The 18,706-nt window shown below is 33.4% G+C and overlaps 1 protein-coding gene and 1 long non-coding RNA gene across 13 annotated transcripts in view; one reads left to right on the top strand and one right to left on the bottom strand.

Annotated features, from left to right (window-relative positions):
• LOC112676016 (uncharacterized) overlaps window positions 1–18,706 on the top strand; it is a 109,018-nt gene that overhangs the window by 15,478 nt on the left and 74,834 nt on the right. Inside the window, exon 3 of the long non-coding RNA XR_003146249.3 lies at window positions 10,061–10,166. This is a non-coding gene — a long non-coding RNA (uncharacterized LOC112676016). The remainder of the gene's footprint in view (window positions 1–10,060; window positions 10,167–18,706) is intronic.
• Window positions 1–18,706, bottom strand: part of CTDSPL2 (CTD small phosphatase like 2) — an 88,905-nt gene that overhangs the window by 5,511 nt on the left and 64,688 nt on the right. For all 12 annotated transcript variants that reach the window (XM_049104002.1, XM_025472953.3, XM_025472950.3 and 9 more), the window contains 5 exons: window positions 17,008–17,094; window positions 5,362–5,424; window positions 5,178–5,257; window positions 2,053–2,179; window positions 48–143 (listed from right to left, as the gene is read on the bottom strand). In XM_049104002.1, the coding sequence (XP_048959959.1) occupies window positions 48–143; window positions 2,053–2,179; window positions 5,178–5,257; window positions 5,362–5,424; window positions 17,008–17,094 (453 nt within the window). The remainder of the gene's footprint in view (window positions 1–47; window positions 144–2,052; window positions 2,180–5,177; window positions 5,258–5,361; window positions 5,425–17,007; window positions 17,095–18,706) is intronic.

The following is an 18,706-nucleotide window of genomic DNA, read 5'->3' as shown; positions in this document are numbered from 1 at the left end:
TGAGGCAATAAAAGCAAAACAGAAAAAGAAAATTAAGATATACTTACCAGTTCTACAAGCTTCTCCAGAAATGGAATCAATTTTAGGAGTTCATTGTCATTTTTATCCATAAACCAGCTTTCTATAGGGATTCCATTAGATAGCTAAAACAATAAATAAGTAATTAAATCCTATTTACATTTTGCCTACTTTGTAAAAGCTTAAAAGAGAAATAACAGATACTTAAGAGACACTGATCTATATAAATTCCTCTGAAAAGGAATGCCATCAAAGTTTATGCTTGTCATATTCCAACAACTCAACGGGGCAAGAGACAGATGTTAAGGAATACATCAAAGCCTAATTGGTTTTTTAGCATAATGTGTCTTCTTAGTATATATGAAACTAAACAAGAAAGATTCACTGAAACAAGTTTTGCATTAATGTAACTACAAATATTACTTGATTGATTAAAGAAATAGCTACTATCAGTAAGTGCAAGGTGCTGTGAATTAAGGCGTACTGCCAATCTAAACAGAACACTACTAGAAAGCCTGTCCTTTTATACAGGGACAGTATCACATTCATTGTTTTATTCCCAACAAATAGTAGGATAACCTGAAACAGCAGGAATGTAACAAACAGATGCAATGGTATTTCACTGAAGAGGAGTCTAGAAACCAGAATGCAAAATATATTTGTTTTATAGTAAATAACCTCTAGGTTGTCTTTAACATTTATGCAGAATACTAAGTTTAAGATGGAAGATAACTGAAATGATTTTATCAAGAAACCAATACGAAATTCTTAAAAACATATTTCAAAATGTGAGCAATGACCTAAATTGAACATAGGTCAATACCATATGCAGTTTTCCCCTTTTACATCTTTTTACTTGTTTTATATACACACTCAATCCAATTTCCACCATCCCTAATCTGCACTGACTTATTGTGAAGGAAATCTCAGACCTATCACATGAACATTATTCATAATGTAAAACATATCTTGCAAGGATGGCTCATTTCTAGTCCAAGTTATATTTCAAAGAAACACTGCCACGGTATAAACATATTGACAAAACAGTCTAAGAAATTATTTCAGAATGTCAAAGCAAACAGACTAAAACATGGGTAAGCTATTTATAATCCTCAAACATGTTTACAAATAATTATTTAACAACTGCTAGGAATGCTATGAATTGATGTGTGTGTGTGTGTATGTGTATATATATATATTAAAGATTTTACTTCTTTATTCATGAGAGACAAAGCAAACAGACTAAAACATGGGTAAGCTATTATAATTTATAATTGTAACTATTTATAATTCTCAAACATGTTTACAAATAATTATTTAACTGCTAGGAATGCTATGAATTGATTGTGTATGTGTGTGTGTGTATATATATATATATATATATATATATATATAAGATTATATATATATAAAAAATTTTATTTATTTATTCATGAAAGACACAGACAGAGAGAGAAGCAGAGACACAGGCAGAGAGGGAAGCAGGCTCCATGCAGGGAGCCCGATGTGGGACTTGACCCCAGGACTCCAGTATCACTACCTGGGCTGAAGGCAGGTGCTTAACTGCTGAGCCATGTGGGCATCCCAAAGATGTATATTTTATACTCTTCTCTCTCTCTCTTTTTAAGATTTTATTTATTTATTCATGAGAGACACAGAGAGGGAGAGACAAAGGCAGAGGGAGAAGCAGGCTCCATGCAGGGAGCCCGACGTGGGACTCGATCCCGGGTCTCCAGGATCATGCCCCGGGCTAAAGGTGGCACTAAACCGCTGAGCCACCCGAGCTGCCCTTATAGTCCCTTCTTATTCAGACTTATTACTCAGATTTTTTATCTGTGTTGTACTTCATTTAAAAGAAAACTTTCCACAAGGAATACAACAATTTGGCCTTTCTAATTCTAAAAGATAACACTTAACAGGGAAATTTCACCTATGAAAATTCTGTTCACCCATCATATACTGTTTGGCAGCATTTGTTCTCATTATATATATATTTCCCAATCTGAAATTTGTTTAGCAACCCTTTCATCCTACCTGATATGCAAAGGCTTGTGGTGAGTTGTCAATTATTATAGTCTTTGAAAGATCTCTTCCAAGGATATTTAAGTCCTTTATATAGTTTCCTTGTACACAAACACAATGTTCACGAAAAAGCCGATGCCTAAACATAAAAATAAAAACAAATTAACTTAAAAAAAAAAAAAAACTCTGAAAAGTACAACATATATTGAAACATACAGACATACCATAGGCTTTAGAGTTTAAGCCTTATTATTTTCTCTCACAAAGGAAATTCAAATACCAATGTGAGCCTAAGCTTTGGGCTACAGTTTTACTTTAAAAAATGTTAGCAATTATTGAAACCTTACAACCAAATATTACCATGCCTTTAAGAACTTTGGCTTATCCCAAAATGTTATATTAAATTATAAAGAGGGATTAAAAACTCTGTAAATTGTTTTTGTAATTTATTTACCCAGGAAAGCTCAGTTCAGATGCAGCATCTGGTTGTCAGCGAGGTCCTGCTTTTTAACCAATTTTCCAGATGGTTGACTGAGGCACAAGGAGGTCAAGTGACTTGCCCAAGGTCACACAGTAAGTCAGTGGTTAGCCCCGCATTGGAACCCAGGATCCTCCTGGCTCCCAGTCCTTTGCTCTAACCAGAAGACCACACAGCCTCCCTATCCCTGTACATGCCAGAATAGAAAATATAAGAAGGAATGTTTCTGTGTTGGCATTTTTAAAAAATGTTTTTAGTTTCCCTTATAGTTTTGAGAAAAGATGTGGAGGCCAAAACATTCCATCATTTCAACTTTTCCCAAACCCATCTTTTAATTTAGTGAGTGTGTATATGATCATTTGAAAAAACAAGGATTGAATGAAATGATGAATTCAGATTTATTACAAATGTAAACTGATGTTTTACACCAATGATACTTAACTGAAAAATGTTATATCATTTTTAAAAAGCTATTAAAGGCTTTATAATAATACTTATATACTGTCATATTATATCATCTCATTTAGCACTCAAAATGTTAGTCTGTGAATATTACTAATCATTAATATAGATCACCTTGAAATATTCCCTTTGCATACATTAATAATTTGGTAATCTGGCTTCCTTGTGTCTTAATCCCACTAAACAGTTTTTCAGCAGCTAGGGCCTACTTATACCTGTAGTTTTAATTTGAAATTTCAAGAAAAGGGCATTTTCTACCAACAAAATGTGCCATAGCTCTAAAACAACAAAACAACAAAACTCAACCTTAAAAATATCCGTGCCAGTGGTGATGACAGTTTTCCAACCAGACAAAATGTAGTCAAAATAGTTCTCTTCCTCCCTTTTATAAAGAAGACTTTTAATTAAGTGATCATCTACTTCTGTATGGTTTAAAGACCACCCTACTTTGAAAAGATAAGACCAGACAAAAGAATTTAAGACCTGGTTGGGCCTATAAAAGATTCCATTTTTTTATTTGTATAAACATTTATGTATGCGGAAACTGGAGAGGCAAATGCAGCGTGTACATGCAAGTTACTACTAATGTTTCTTCCCCAATAGCAGCAAACTCACCCAAGACAGGAAACAAATGAATATGTATGTGGATACTAATGATTACTTCAATTAAATTATACTAAAACTCCTCCCAGTTATTCAGGAGAGTGAGGATCTGTAGTAGGTATTTCAGTTTTAGAAAGAAACTACTTTTGCCAGTCATCAGATTTGCATTTGGACTCACGAGATTCAGAGATTATAGAATTTCTGAGTCTACCTTGTCTTCAACATAATTCCCCTTAGCACTAATGAATTCAATATATCATTCAAAAAGTTTCTCCTGTTTTAAATTATTCAAATGCAACTACATAAAACAAATTTAAACTTCCAAATGTGTAGATTTTATAAAACTAGTTTAAAAGAGGGGTGTTAATTTGTAACATCATAATTCCATAACTATGACTTGCTCCCTGGTAAAATGAAAGCTCTAAAAGAGAAAGGCATGTATTGCTCACCACTGTTCATGGAACACTGGAGGTGCTAAATAGAAATCTTCAGAATGAATGAAGTCATCAAAACAAAATCATTTGTGTACTTTTTTAAAGTTAGGTAAAATGAGCATGTATTATACTTTCATGAATAGAATACCATTTTCATTTTTGTGTTTGATGCTTATTTATATGGAAGATTAAAATGGAAAGTGACAAGGACAAATTTTGATCCTTTAGGTTAAAAAAAATCAAAGTTCTATTTACAAGAAAGAAAATCTGCTAAGCAAGACATCAGAAAAAGTCTCAGCATAACTGCAAATACTCAATAACAAAGGTACTATTGTAACAGTAGAAACTAGGATTTTCCACTAAAAAATATGGAAGAAAGTATTCAAGAAAATGAATTCCCAGCTATTAAAGTTTTTTTTATGAGCCTTTTCTGGCATCTCTTATAGCTCTTGGTCAAAAAAATCCAAGATTAACTCTGGCATCTTAAAGGATGCAGCAAGACTGCTGGCAGTCTTAATATCTCACTTCAGTTGACAGAAATAATGGAACTTATTTTCAAACTGTTTTAAAATTACCCAAGGCACTCCCACCTAACCAGGAACACACTGCATCTGCTGGCTCAGGACACACACAAGGAACTGAGTCCAGATCAGGATAACTTGAGTGACTAAACCAACTGCAATTTCCAATTAGATTCATGTAATGTTTTCTTTCCATGGAGGACAAATTTGCTCTTGAAAAAAGCAAAAGAGTTTAATTTATCCTTTCTGTTAAAATTAACCTTTATTTCTCTATGCCATTAAAAAAGGTGACATAACATGCATTATTTCAGAGACAGGAAGTGAAAATATCATGCACACAGTGAAAAATTCCACATACCCCCAATCTCCCCCAAGTCCCAAAAGAAGTGAGGATACAAATAGAATTGTGAGTGAATAAATACATTTGATCCTTGTATCCTTTAAAGAACGTCTGTCTGAAGTTAAATCATTAGGAACTCTTAAAGAGTTTGGGGGCTTAAAAAAATTCATTTCACCATTCAACACAACCAATCTCTATATATGCAGCCAACTGAAAATGGCCATCAAAATTAAATAGAATCATAGTAATTTCATAGATCAGTGTGACAGACATTTCCACTATTTCTTAATTAAATTTACCTGACCAGTTGCTTTTTAGGGTCTAGTATGTTCAGTAACTTGTCTGCATACACCTTCTTAGAAGCAGTAAAAAGAATGATCTACAAATTCAGGGGAAAAGAAGTAATCATTATACATGATCTAAATATGGGTACTATATTGAATAAAATAAAAATACTTATGTAATTAGCTTAAGCATGTTTACCTCATACATCTGAGACATTCGTTCCAGGAATTCCCTGAAGAATGGTCTTAATCTCACATAAACCTAAAGAAATAACAAAGATAGGCTTCACTAAATAAACACATAAAGTAGAAACAACGTATTTATAAGACATGTTGTGTTCTAACTTTGGATATATTATAATTAAGAAGTTCATATTTTAAAGTAATAGAAAAGTACACTAAGTACCACTCAACCAAATAGATTTCATATACAAAAAATCACTTAAAACAATCTTTTGGTAGGGTAATAATCATCATTGGTGATGTCACTTTTATATTTAAATGGCAGCATACAGTATAATTTTAATAAACATTTCAACTAAAAATGGAAGGTTTCCCTTTGAGATTTTGATCCACCAATCAGCTCCATCTTCCAGCCAGGTAGCATCCATCCAATAATTAGGCAGGCTGTGTGTCCACCTCTAGCTGACCTGTCTCAATGACCTTCCTCTAATACTCAGAATTTCTTCTCAACAATCACCTGCTAAGAATACTTTTATTTTATTTTATTTTTTTGAATACTTTTATTTTAAATCTCTATTATTAAGATAATGTTCAAGAAAGAGATGTCTGGATTGGTGGGTTTAAATAACTGGAATTTTTCAGAATTCAATCTTCTTCAACATTTACTGATTCAGACGTGGCATCTAAATTAGCACTACTGGTCTACTTGATATTAAAAATACAATAGTCAAACACACCAGTTATCAAAACCTACTGGCAACATCAGAAAAAACTACAATACCCAAAGAACTGCCTTATAAATATTATTTTCTTATTTCTGTGTTCTTTTTGCCTATATTTAATGTAGCTCTTATAATACACTCCAGAATTCAAAAAGCACAGAATTATAAGCCACAAGCAACAGTTAAAACAGATTTATAAAAGATTTAATTTTTATTTTTTTATTTTATTTTTTAAAAGATTTTATTTATTTATTCATAGACACAGAGAGAGAGAGAGGCAGAGACACAGGGAGAGGGAGAAGCAGGCTCCATGCAGGGAGCCTGATATGGGACTCGATCCCGAGTCTCCAGGATCACACCCAAGGCTGCAGGCGGCGCCAAACCGCTGCGCCACCAGGGCTGCCCTATAAAAGATTTTAAATACTATTCTTTTTATGACAAAATTAAAAAAAAAAAAGAAAAATTTATACTTTACACTCAAAAGTGATGATTAACTTCAAACACCATGAACAACAAATATTTACAGAAGACCTATGTGCCACATTCACTGGATTCAGATTAAAAAAAAAAAAAACCCACTAGTGACGACAAATTCAAAACCTACACTTCATGAAAAAAATTTTTAAAAAATATTTTATTTATTTATTCATGAGAAACACAGAGAGAGGCAGAGACAGAGGCAGAGGGAGAAGCAGGCTCCCTGTAGGGAGCCCAATGAGGGACTCGATCCTGGGACTGCAGATCATGCCCTGAGCCAAAGGCAGATGCTCAACTGTTGAGTCAGCCAGGCTGTCATCAACATACATCCACACAAAAATGCCCTCATGATAAAAATCTTGCTCTGGGAATGTTTTAGGGAAAAATAGGGAAATCATGCAAAGGATTCTAGGAAGTAGCAACCATGTACTACCAATCTTATAGTTTCCAAAGTCCTCAGGCATAAGAAAATGCCAAATATACAGCAAATACTTGATTAAAAAAAAAAACAACACAGTTGAGTAAATCAAATAGAACTATCCAAAGTTAAGCAGTATAGACCAGAGAGAGGCAAGCCAGTGTGACTATACAAGGTCAATTACTGAGTTTCCTTAAACACTAACCACTTGTTTCCTTAAATACTAACCACTTGTAGAAGACAAATTTTGAACAATTGTAATAGGTTAATAATATCAATTCTACCCCTACCTCTAGGCTAAAATGATAAAATATACTTGTTTTTAATCCTATTAGGCACTTTATTTTAATCCTGACTAATCAAAAACAAACTAATGCCATATGTTCCTACCTCTAGAGCAAATAAAAATTACCAAATCCTTGGTATTCAATCACTATCATTTAGGATGAGGCACAAGAAATTTAACTATAGCTGCTCTTCTAATTAATTTTAACATTTTTCATCCATCCTTGTGGCCACCTCAAGTAACACAGATTTTTGTTTTAAAGATTTTATTTATTATTCATAGAGATGCAAAGAGAGAGAGAGAGAGAGTAGCAGAGACACAGGCAGAGGGAGAAGCAGGCTCCATGCAGAGAGCCTGACATGGGACTCGATCCAGGGTCTCCAGGATCACGCCCTGGGCTGCAGGCAGTGCTAAACCACTGCGCCACTGGGACTGCCCGGAAATAACATTTTTTATTAACATTTTTTATTAACTACGGGTCTTTTCAAAAATAGATTGGTGATGATTAAAAAAAAAAACAACACACCCATCAATTTAGTCAACACTTTTTTCCAATGACCTCATCTCAAGGATGATAAACTATGAACCATCAGAGCCTTTTGTTTGTTCCTAAGAAAGTTTATCATTTACATGCATTTAATAACCAAAATACTTTATTTTTGTGTTTGTGTAAATTATTTCATTTGTTCTCAATATCTCTGTTATCACTTGTTCCATATTATAATTAGGCTAAGTAAGGTCTCTAATTGGGATTTGTTTCCTCTGAACCCTAACATACTTCCATTTTATTTATTTATTTATTTTTAATTTTTTTATTTATTTATGATAGTCACAGAGAGAGAGAGGCAGAGACACAGGAAGAGGGAGAAGCAGGCTCCATGCACCGGGAACCCATCGTGGGATTCGATCCCGGGTCTCCAGGAACGCACCCTGGGCCAAAGGCAGGCGCTAAACCGCTGCGCCACCCAGGGATCCCTATACTTCCATTTTAGAGAAATACTTCTACATAAACAGTATTATCCAAGCATAGCAAGTGGAACACTATACAAAGATGACATTTCCAACCTCTTATACATGACTTCCAAATTAAGTCAAAAGTATAACTTCACTATACATTCTACTACTTTGACTATTCTTAATATAAAAATACATCTTAAAATTTGACATTACTTTCAAAATGTACTTGTTTACAGGGGATGAAAGGTGGCAGTGAAGATGGGGGAGTATATTGCTAGACTGTTTCCTTACCATAAAAACAGAATAATTGTTAGCTATAAAAGTTCTAGCCTCAAAACAGATTCAGCATTTGAACAGGATTAAAATATATACACAGAAACTAAAGTTGTTAGTGAAAAAAAAATATAGAAAGGTACAAGGTAACAACGGGCAAGGGTAGAAGTTCTGCTATGTGCTGCAAAGGCAAAATCTCAGAAAGAAAAATTAAGAGACACAAGGCCAGGAGGGTCTAAATCATTTGGATGGATATATTAAAGCAGAAATATATAAAAGTCAAACACTAAGTACTACCTAGTAGGAAACAGAAAATTGTAAGTAAGATATATATAATACAAAGAGACGACAATCACTTATTGTGTGAGGTCAAAGAAATACAGAAATGTACAAATGCACAGAGGCATGCCATTCCCAAATGCTTCCAAATCTATTCCACAGATGCTCTTAACTACATTTATCTTCTAACTTTCTCATCACAAAGATTCCTGTCCTGGGCTGCCTATTTCCTATTTTCCACATTCTTTCTCTACTTATTTCACTAACCATCCTTCTCCTAACAACTCTTTACAAAGTTTTAATCTTCTACCACTAAACAATACACATTCTGAAAAAAGCCAAAAGTTTAAAAGTAATGCAGAATGCTATAAAGAAACAATTATATAAATATACCATACCCAAAGATATGTCTTAAAAAGGACTACTACCAAAAGATAGGGATTTTTAAAAAAGATTTTATTTATTTACTCATGAAAGAGAGAGAGAGAGAGAGAGAGAGAGAGAGAGGCAGAGACATAGGCGGAGGGAGAAGCAGGCTCCGTGCAGGGAGCGCGATGTGGGACTTGATCCCAGCACTCGGGATCACGCCCTGAACCGAAGGCAGACGCTCAACCGCTGAGCCACCCAGGCATCCCCAAAGATAGGGATTTATGAATATGTTAAAAATACAAAACTTTTAAAAACAAAACCTACTAGAAGAATACCTGCAAAATCGTGATAATGGAACTAATCTTGTGAACTGATTTTACTAAAATTTAAATTTTATATAGAAATATAATGAATATATATATATAATGGAAAACATTACATTAACAGTACATCAACATTCCTTCATATGAACAATACCTGATAGCATGTACTTTCTTTGCTATTAAGACAATAAGGACATCCTATAACTGGTGTATACACATAGTCCAACCAGGCCATAAATGGTTAACAAAACTAGATTTAAAGAAGTAAAGTCACCAAATAAAAAGCTAGTTAAAAACTGATTATAAATATTTTGTGATAGTCTGTCTAAATTCATGACTAAGTATGTAATGTCAAGCTATATAAACTGAATAATTTCTATTAGTTTACCAAATCTTTTTTTTAAAGATTTTATTTATTTATTCATAGGGATGCAGAGAGAGAGAGAGAGAGAGGCAGAGACACAGGCAGAGGGAGAAGCAGGCTCCATGCAGGGAGCCTGACGTGGGACTCGATCCTAGGACCCCAGGATCATGCTCTGGGCTGCAGGCAGCGCTAAACCCCTGGGCCACGGGTGCTGCCATAGTTTACCAAATCTTATCTAATTTCACAGATAACTTTAACAGCATGACCACAAAAAAGAAAAAACAGAAGAAGAGGAGGAAGATGGGGAGAAAAGGAAGAAGAAAACACCCAAAGCAGCATTACTTTGTGGGGAAGTAAGAAAAAAAAATTTATTACATGTAAATCTTTTAAGGAAAAATGTCTTAAAAAAGATATTATTTATTTTATTTTATTATTATTATTTTTTAAATTTTATGATAGTCACAGAGAGAGAGAGAGAGGCAGAGACATAGGCAGAGGGAGAAGCAGGCTCCATGCACCGGAAGCCCGATGTGGGATTCGATCCCGGGTCTCCAGGATTGCGCCCTGGGCCAAAGGCAGGCGCCGAACCACTGTGCCACCCAGGGATCCCTATTTATTTTATTTGAGAGAGTGAGAGTGCAAGGGCGGGGAAGGGCAGGGGGTGGAGAGAGGTGGAGAGAGAGAGAGAGAGAGAGAGAGAGAGAGAGAGAGAGAGAGAGAGGGAGGGAGAGAGAGAAAATCTCAAGCTGACTCTGCTGAGTGTGGAGTTTGACATCAGACTTGATCCCACGACCCTGGGATCATGACCTGAGCCAAAACCAAGAGTCAGACACCTAACCAGATGCTTAATCCACTAAGCCACCTAAGGTACCCCTAAGGAAAAACATTTCTAAATGGTTTTAAGCACAGATAATATAACCTTAACATATTCAAAAAGAAATATCTTTTAATAGTTTTTCTATTATAACCTTTGAATTTATTGCTATATTGATAAAGGTTTTTAAAATTTTTTTAAGGTTTTAATTTTTAATTAAAAAAAAAAAATCTCTAGGCCAAACATGGGACTCAAACTCATGACCCCAAGATCAAGAGTGGCATGCTCCACCAACTGAGCCAGCCAGGTGCCCCATACTGATTGATATGGGTTTAAAAAAAAAAAAAAAAGTCAATTCAATGGGACTTCCCTACTTAAAGAATATGGCATCTTTAAATAAGATGATGACTGGTAAATGCCATTTACTGAATTAGCAGTAAGACTTTAAAGCAGTAGAAAAAAACAACAAAACTGGGGAATGCGAAGAATGAGATGCTACAAATAATTGAAAAATCTTACCATTAGTAGATACCATAGGTGTACAAGTGACTGCCAATTTGTTAACCCTTCTGTACACCTCAGTCTCCTCATTTATAAAATGAGTAAAATAATAGTACCTACCTCATGGGGTTGTTGTGAGGATTAAATAAGTTAATATATATAAAGCATCTAGAATAGTGCCCACCTCACTGAGATTGTCAACACCTATTATTACCATCCACCTTATTATTTACAAGTAATTAGTCATAAGGAGAATAGTTGGAATGAGTACGATTCTATGGGGCAGAACTGGCTACCTCAACTCAAAGAGAAAACTGTATAGCTGCAGTCTATACTTTTAAATCATGAATTGCATCAGTTGATAGCTTAACTATTTAACTTAGTTATCATTTTCTTAGCATCAATACTAGAGCACAGAGATAGAACCTAAATCCTCTTCAGAGAAAGAGAGATGCTCAGGTAGGACCTGCGGACCTCAACTTCATAACCCACTGGCTGACATTATAGTCATCTTTTGCTTTAACACAGTTCTAACAAGAAGTAGATGGCTGCTGGGGATAGTATTTGTAGGCAGATCAATCTGGAAATGAGTAGGTAAATACTAAAATATCAAAAGAAAAAAAAAAAAGTAAAACCAAAAATCACCAAACTAAAAGATTCTGCAAAGCATTAAACTAAATAGAAATAAATTTGAAAGGAATTTTCCTTTAGAGTCTACATGGGATAAAGTGAAGCTTATGGTATTCATATAGATAAGTTGGCAATGAAGCATAATTTTCAAGTAAAAATTGGCCATTATATATATATGGTTTATATATATATAATTTTAATATGTGCATATGTATTTGTGTGTATACATAAAATATATTTAAATAAAATTCAGCCATTTTATTTTTTTAAAATTCAGTAATTTTAAAAGCAAAAAAAGTCACTTTAGTAAAACAAAAATAAGCTGCTTTAAAAAATTCTAAACTGACTAAACAATTTAATATGCTTAGTAATCATCTGTCACCTCTCCTAAATTTGCAGAACATTTTTAGCTGAACAAGAATTTTCCATGCATTTAAAAAATGAACTGCCTCTAATTTTAAGATCCATTTACAAAAAATACAAAGAATTCCTCATGAAATACATTTTATCACCTTTGAGAAGTAGGTAACTATAGGTTTCAGCTTTTTTTTAATCTTAAGAATAATGAATAATTACAATGAAAAAATTAGTATCAATGTCTAACTAAACTTACTAATAAGGCTAGGAAAGTTCCTTTAAAATTACTTTTATATTAACCTACAATTATCAAAATATTGTTCCCTACCAGCTAAAATATTAATCATCAAATACTAAGTGTCCATGACTCCAAATGTTTTATTTAAGGCACAATTATACACATTACTTTATACTTTTATACAACAAAAATTATGCTTTATGAAGGTCAAAACAAAATGCCTCTTGGTTAGTATCTAAGTCAGAGACTGAAAGAAGAGAAACTTAGATATTTATTATAAAACTCTTCAATTACATGATTGCTTTTTTCTTCATGAAGCAAAAATAATCCTCACTTTTCCAAGAAAGACTAGAGAGGAGAAAGAAACTACTGACCCTCTATGCCTCTTGTTCTATAGTACAAAATATCTGAGATGCTTGTGAAAATTATCCTAGGCTGTAAGGTTCCCAGAAAACAAACAAACTATAGTAATGGGGAAAGAGGTGGAGCTTTGCTAAACATGGGGTTTCCCACCCACCTCTCCCCCCAATTTTCCCCATAAAAGCAACCTCTACTAATAAAACAAAGCATCCTTTAGCAAGTAGCTCCCTAAAGATCCTATCTCTCCTTGAGTGCTTACCACAATCTGATTTCTGGACAGCTGACCCAAAGTTTGATGATTTTACTGATCTTCAGAAAGCCACTGACTGGCTAAAGTCTTATTGGTGAACAGAGTCAAAAATCAGATGCCCCTGTCATACTTTACAGAATGAGGAGTTGGACAGCACAGTTACGTTTGGCTGCACTGTGGTGAAACATATGAGGCATCTTCTTTTTGTCTTCAATTAGCCACGTTTGGGCTGAGTAGCTCTATTACATCTTCAAAAAACTGAGCTCCAGTTCTTGATGGAGATAGAGGAAGGTCATTGAGGAGGTGGTTCAGCTCAAGAGCTAAGTGAAAAATCTGTCTTTTGATTCAGTCCTGCTTGTGGATAGAAGTCATCTTCTGGATGGAAGAGGGAGTGAGATGACCTAGAGTCTTGAATTGGTGGATCTGCAGGAACAGAAACTAAATACAGTGGAGACCTCTTAACTGAGTAACACCACGAGATGGATTTCCTGACAATGTGTCAAATAAGCTAAATATAAAGATTAAGTATGTGCATTGGTACTGATCATGCACTTGTTTTTCCAGATATCAAATGCATTTGCACCATTCTATGAATAAATATGTTTTCCCAATAACTAGCTGTAAAATAATTTATGGAAAAACAACCAATTTAAAGGGAAAAAAAAAGACCCATTCAAACAAAAATCCATATACTTTTGCCTTTGTGAGTCCCACACCCTCACTTTAAAAACTCAGTTCTTTTGAATGACTTTTTCTCTCCATCTTCACAAACTACAATCTATCCATATGTGTCAGTAGTAACATTTATCAAATTTTAATTTGAGTTGGATCTTTTAGGATTTTTTATCCCCCAGAGAAATGGAATTCAAATACACTCAATGTACTAAATTGAGGCTTGAATAATTGACCTGCTCAATAATTCTGAGACCTGCATTAAGTAAGCTGAGTCCTACTTATCAATCAAAAGGAGAGTATATACCATGAAGTCAGGCAATCTTTAAATATGAGTAGTGGTCCCCTTAAATTTCCCTTCAACTTTCATCTAAAATAACTAAGAAAGCCCACAATCAGATTATAGTGGATCTAGTTTTAAATTTCTCTATATATTAATAAGAATTTTGATGAATATTTGATTACTTACTTCCACTTAGAATTTGAATATGTAAATTTACTGTATATACTCTCACAACTATTAGACCAAGGGTCAGCAAACTATGGCTTATGGGCCAAATATAAACCGTCACGTAGTTTTGTACGTAAAGTTTTACTGGGACACAGCCATGCTTATTTGATTATGTACATATTGTCTATGACTACTTTCACGCTACAATGTCAGAAAAAGTATTGGGAACATAGACTGCAGAACCTAAAATACTAAAAACTGGCCCTTTTCAGGAAAAAGTTTGCCAACCCCTGATATAGAGAATTTCTGAAACATATGTAAAACAATTTACACTTTAAATTGTTTTGAAAGAAAGAAAAATAACAAGTAGAATTAAAATTAGATATAGTTCAACCATAACAAAGTTACCACAAAAAGAAACCAAAAGTAAAATAAGTCCCAAGAGGACACTTTATTTGGTTTTGATTCAGATGAAGAATTTGATCCTACTTTAACATTATCAGTTTATTTTTAAGAGCATATACATAAATGCTATGCAACTGACATATTCAAGAGTATATAGATAAGTGCTATGGAACTGTTCACTTAAAAATGGTTTATTTTACCTAAATAAATTATTTTTTAAGAGTATATACAGTATTTTACAGGTTTCTACCTTTAAGTGGGCCACATTATATTGCAGTGGTTAAATATGTAAGTTACATCTTACCTAATAATGTGGTTTCTCCAAAATCTCTTAGATCATCTCAGACCCTTGTGTATATTTCTTCTTTGCCAGTAGATGGAGACAACACCACTGAAAGTTTAAAAGACATCATTCCCTGTTTAAAGGGAGCTTGCTGGTCTGAAAACTAGGGGATCCCTAACCCAAGATTTCTTCAAAGTTATTTTTTAAAAAGCAGACAGAACGGATATGCCAAAACCAGAAATCCAAGGGAATATACCCAATATTAACTATGGACATCCTCAAAAATTTACTGAAGGGAGACTAAACTCTGTACATGATGTAGTAAACTAATAAATCGCAATATTAAAATGCAATCATCTCTTAACTTATAAGATTCAAACTTCCTGCTCACACTGCTCCTAATTTAGGCTAGATCATTTATTTTTTAGTTTCAGAAAATATAACTCAGAATATATAAGAAAAAGAGTTCTTTGAATTCCACAGAAGTAGACGCAGCACATATATGGTTTTTAAAAGTATTAGTCGTATGCACCGCCAGAAGACTTTTATTCAAAATAAGACAACTATCCAGATCCACATAAAAATAATAAGAACTTTATTAAAAAAAAGAAGAGAATTAAGGCAGAAATGGTGGAAGCAGTAAGAAAAAAATTCAATTTTATGGTCACAATAAAAAGAAATGCTCACGAAAGGGAACAATCAAACTCCTCTACTTTCCAAGTTTCTTATTTCACTATCAAAAATGACATAAACAAACCAAAACTATTTCCAAGAAATAAATTTCAAATCTGAAAACTTAAGAAGTCATCCAAAAATAATTTAGTATTTTTCAAATAACAACTTTCCTTTCCAAATTCAAAGCCTGAATGCAATTTTTCAACAAAAAACAAGGTTATCAAGCTAAAGAGAACTAAGACATTGCTATATTATTTATATTTGCCACAAGACTCCTGTCCTTGATGTGAACTAAATAAGAACAACCTATTTGGCAAAAAATGTCTTCTTAAGAAAAAATGATTACCTTAAATCAAATAATATCCAGTTAAAAAAGAAATGTAAAAATCTTAAAATCCTTTATTTTTATGTGTATTTTGCTCATTCTCTAATCAAAAACCAGAACTAAAATCAGCTTTCATAGAAGGGAAATGAAATATAGTACTCACATAATAGCATGCCTATAATGCCTATCTATGTTAAACCAGAACTGACAATAATTGCTAAAGTAAATCCTCTTATGACTCATTAGAAAGTAAAGTAGGTAAAGCAGATCCTGAACCACAAACTTCTATTTAACTCTGAAATTTTATGATTCTGAAAAGATAGTAACTATCATGTGCCAAGAAAACTATACCCACATTCTAACTGCCTATTAAGCGCACAAACAACCATGAACACCTGTTCACCATTCACAAAGTAATTGTTCTGTGGCTTTATTTAATCCTTAGGTTTGCTTCCTCTTGACAAAGAACAAACTTTTTGACCCTTTCTCAATCCTTCAGCAACTGGTATGTATGAAGGTAAAGCTGATTAAGTAACAACCACCATCACAGAAAGGCACTTTGCAATTTTCAAAGCGTATTCATATGAATTAATTAATTCAAATTTTATGACAGGAAAATATCAGATGTGAAGAAAAACTACAGCCAACACAAATATTCACAGTGAAATGTAAATGATATTTGCATTTCGCATGGTTACCTGTCCATCAACACAGATGAGGGAGAAATGCTTTTACCCAGATTTTTAAAGCAGTAACTGGAAGAGTATCCTGGAATTCTATGATTCATATAAAGTAGATGCATAAACTGCCATCTACAGACCATATTACTACAAAAGGATATAAAAATGACCAACAAGGAATGAGTTTTCTTTATACTAATTGGATTTTGGGAGAAAAAAAAAAAACCCACAAAAAAACAAAACACCAGGTGTTAACCTGGCAAGTTCTTCTTGGGGATCTATGATGTCAGTGCTCCTGCCTCCACCTGCTGGCAAACAGATTATGAAACTAGCAGAGATCACTGGGTTAAAAAACTTGACATTTTTGGGAACATTAATGTTTTATGTAATTATTTTGCATGATGCTACTTTGTGTTAATAAATCATTGATATATTGATGAAATCAATTAGGAAAAAACACATTAAACTTTACACACACAAAATTATGAAAGATTTCTTGGTTCAGAACATTATCTAACAGGCCAAAAGTCAAGTTAAAAATTTTTTTAATTACCTGATAAATGACATCTTGGAAAAGGACTGGAAAAGTAAGTGCTGCATCTTCTAGCTCATTTAGACTACAGTGTACTAGTGTTTCATCCTTAAAATAAAAAGCACATACTGAATGAACCAAAATGTTAAAAGAAATTTCATATGATAATTTTATGTACCCATGACCACCAAAAACATTTATAGAAGCACTCATTCATATGTGGAATTTTATATTTATCATACATTCCTGTGTGTGGCATAGCAATCTGGGATAGAACTTTCAAAGCCACTGGTTCTCAGGTATGGTCCCCTGGACCAGCAAGTAGTATCAGCATCACCTGGGTTAGAAATGCAGATAAATAACTAGTTAGAAATACAAAGTTCTAGCTAGTTAGAATCGCAAATTCTCCAGCTCCACTTGTGGTAATTCAAAAACTCAGAAGACGATGAGTAAGAGAGGAGTTCAGCAATCCATATTTGAATAAGCCTTTTAGGTGATTCCAATGCAAGCTCAAGTTTGAGAACCAGTGTTCTGAGTTCTGCAGTTGCCAACTTTCTGTTAAGTGAAATAGATATACACTCCTTTTAAGAATTAGCAAATGGAAGTTTAGAATCTAATTATTTTTAAAAATACATATATTCTATCCACATAGCTCCTTATCCTTTAACCTTTAACAAAGATTTTTATTTTATAAAATGAATGCCTTAGTATCTGTGGAATGTGTTTCAGACATAAATATTATTTAGCTAATAAATTAGCAGTCAATGAAGACTTGTCATTTTTGATTATCAAACCCTGTTTTCTCATTAAAAGGATAAAAAGGTGAGGATCACTCAATCTAAGATATGTGTAAATATATTTCTTAAATAAATGATTAAAAACAGTTCTATTTGTGTTAAGTGACAAACGCTTTTTAAAAAAGCTAATGACTACCCCCAAAATTTTTCAATGCATTTAAAATGAATTAAAATGAAACACAAATGTTCATACCTTGTGATTCCACATCTTATTAGCTGGAGTGTTTCTTTTAACCTAAAGTTAACTCTGGGGAGGCAAAGAGCAAAAAATACTCTAGATATGCCTCATTTTCTTTTAATAGCATATCAGTCTACACATTTCAAGGTATTGTCTTAGCATCTTAAAAAAAGGTAGTCTCTTTCCTTCAACTGAAACACAACTAATTCTACTACTTCTTCATCAACAGACTATCTAAATTTTGATCATTCTTCATTTACTTCTATAAAATTACTCATTTATGCTCACCCAAATCTTAGCTTTCCTTTTCTATTTACCTTCACATTGAATTAAAAATTACGTGGTCAAGCCTGCTATCATGACCACATTAACTCCTAACACAAAAATCTAGCAAAATCTCTTTCCAGTTTCTCCACTAACTTGCACATCAAATCTAAATTACTAAAAAAAAAAAAAAAAACCTAGATTACTCATAATCAGTTTCAAAATTTTTCTCTACTTATTCTCTCTAATCAATACCTAATACTTAGGAACTCTGTTGATTTCTCTTACATCTCTTTGGCTAGTCAAAGGCTAAAAGTGCTGAACTCTCCAAAAGAACTATACATGCTAGTTAAGATTTAAAATAAGCTTTTCCTCAAGAAAAAAATTTTAGGAGAAATAAAGCACATTTCCAATTATAGAATACCAGTAACAAAGGCTAAATAATAAAATGCTTTCAAATATTATGTGCTAGGTAGGTGTT

The sequence above is a fragment of the Canis lupus genome, chromosome 30, assembly GCF_003254725.2.
Source record: "Canis lupus dingo isolate Sandy chromosome 30, ASM325472v2, whole genome shotgun sequence".
NCBI classification, from domain to species: Eukaryota; Metazoa; Chordata; class Mammalia; order Carnivora; family Canidae; genus Canis; species Canis lupus.
Note: the sequence above shows the minus strand (reverse complement) of the source record. Positions and strands in the feature narration are given on the sequence as shown.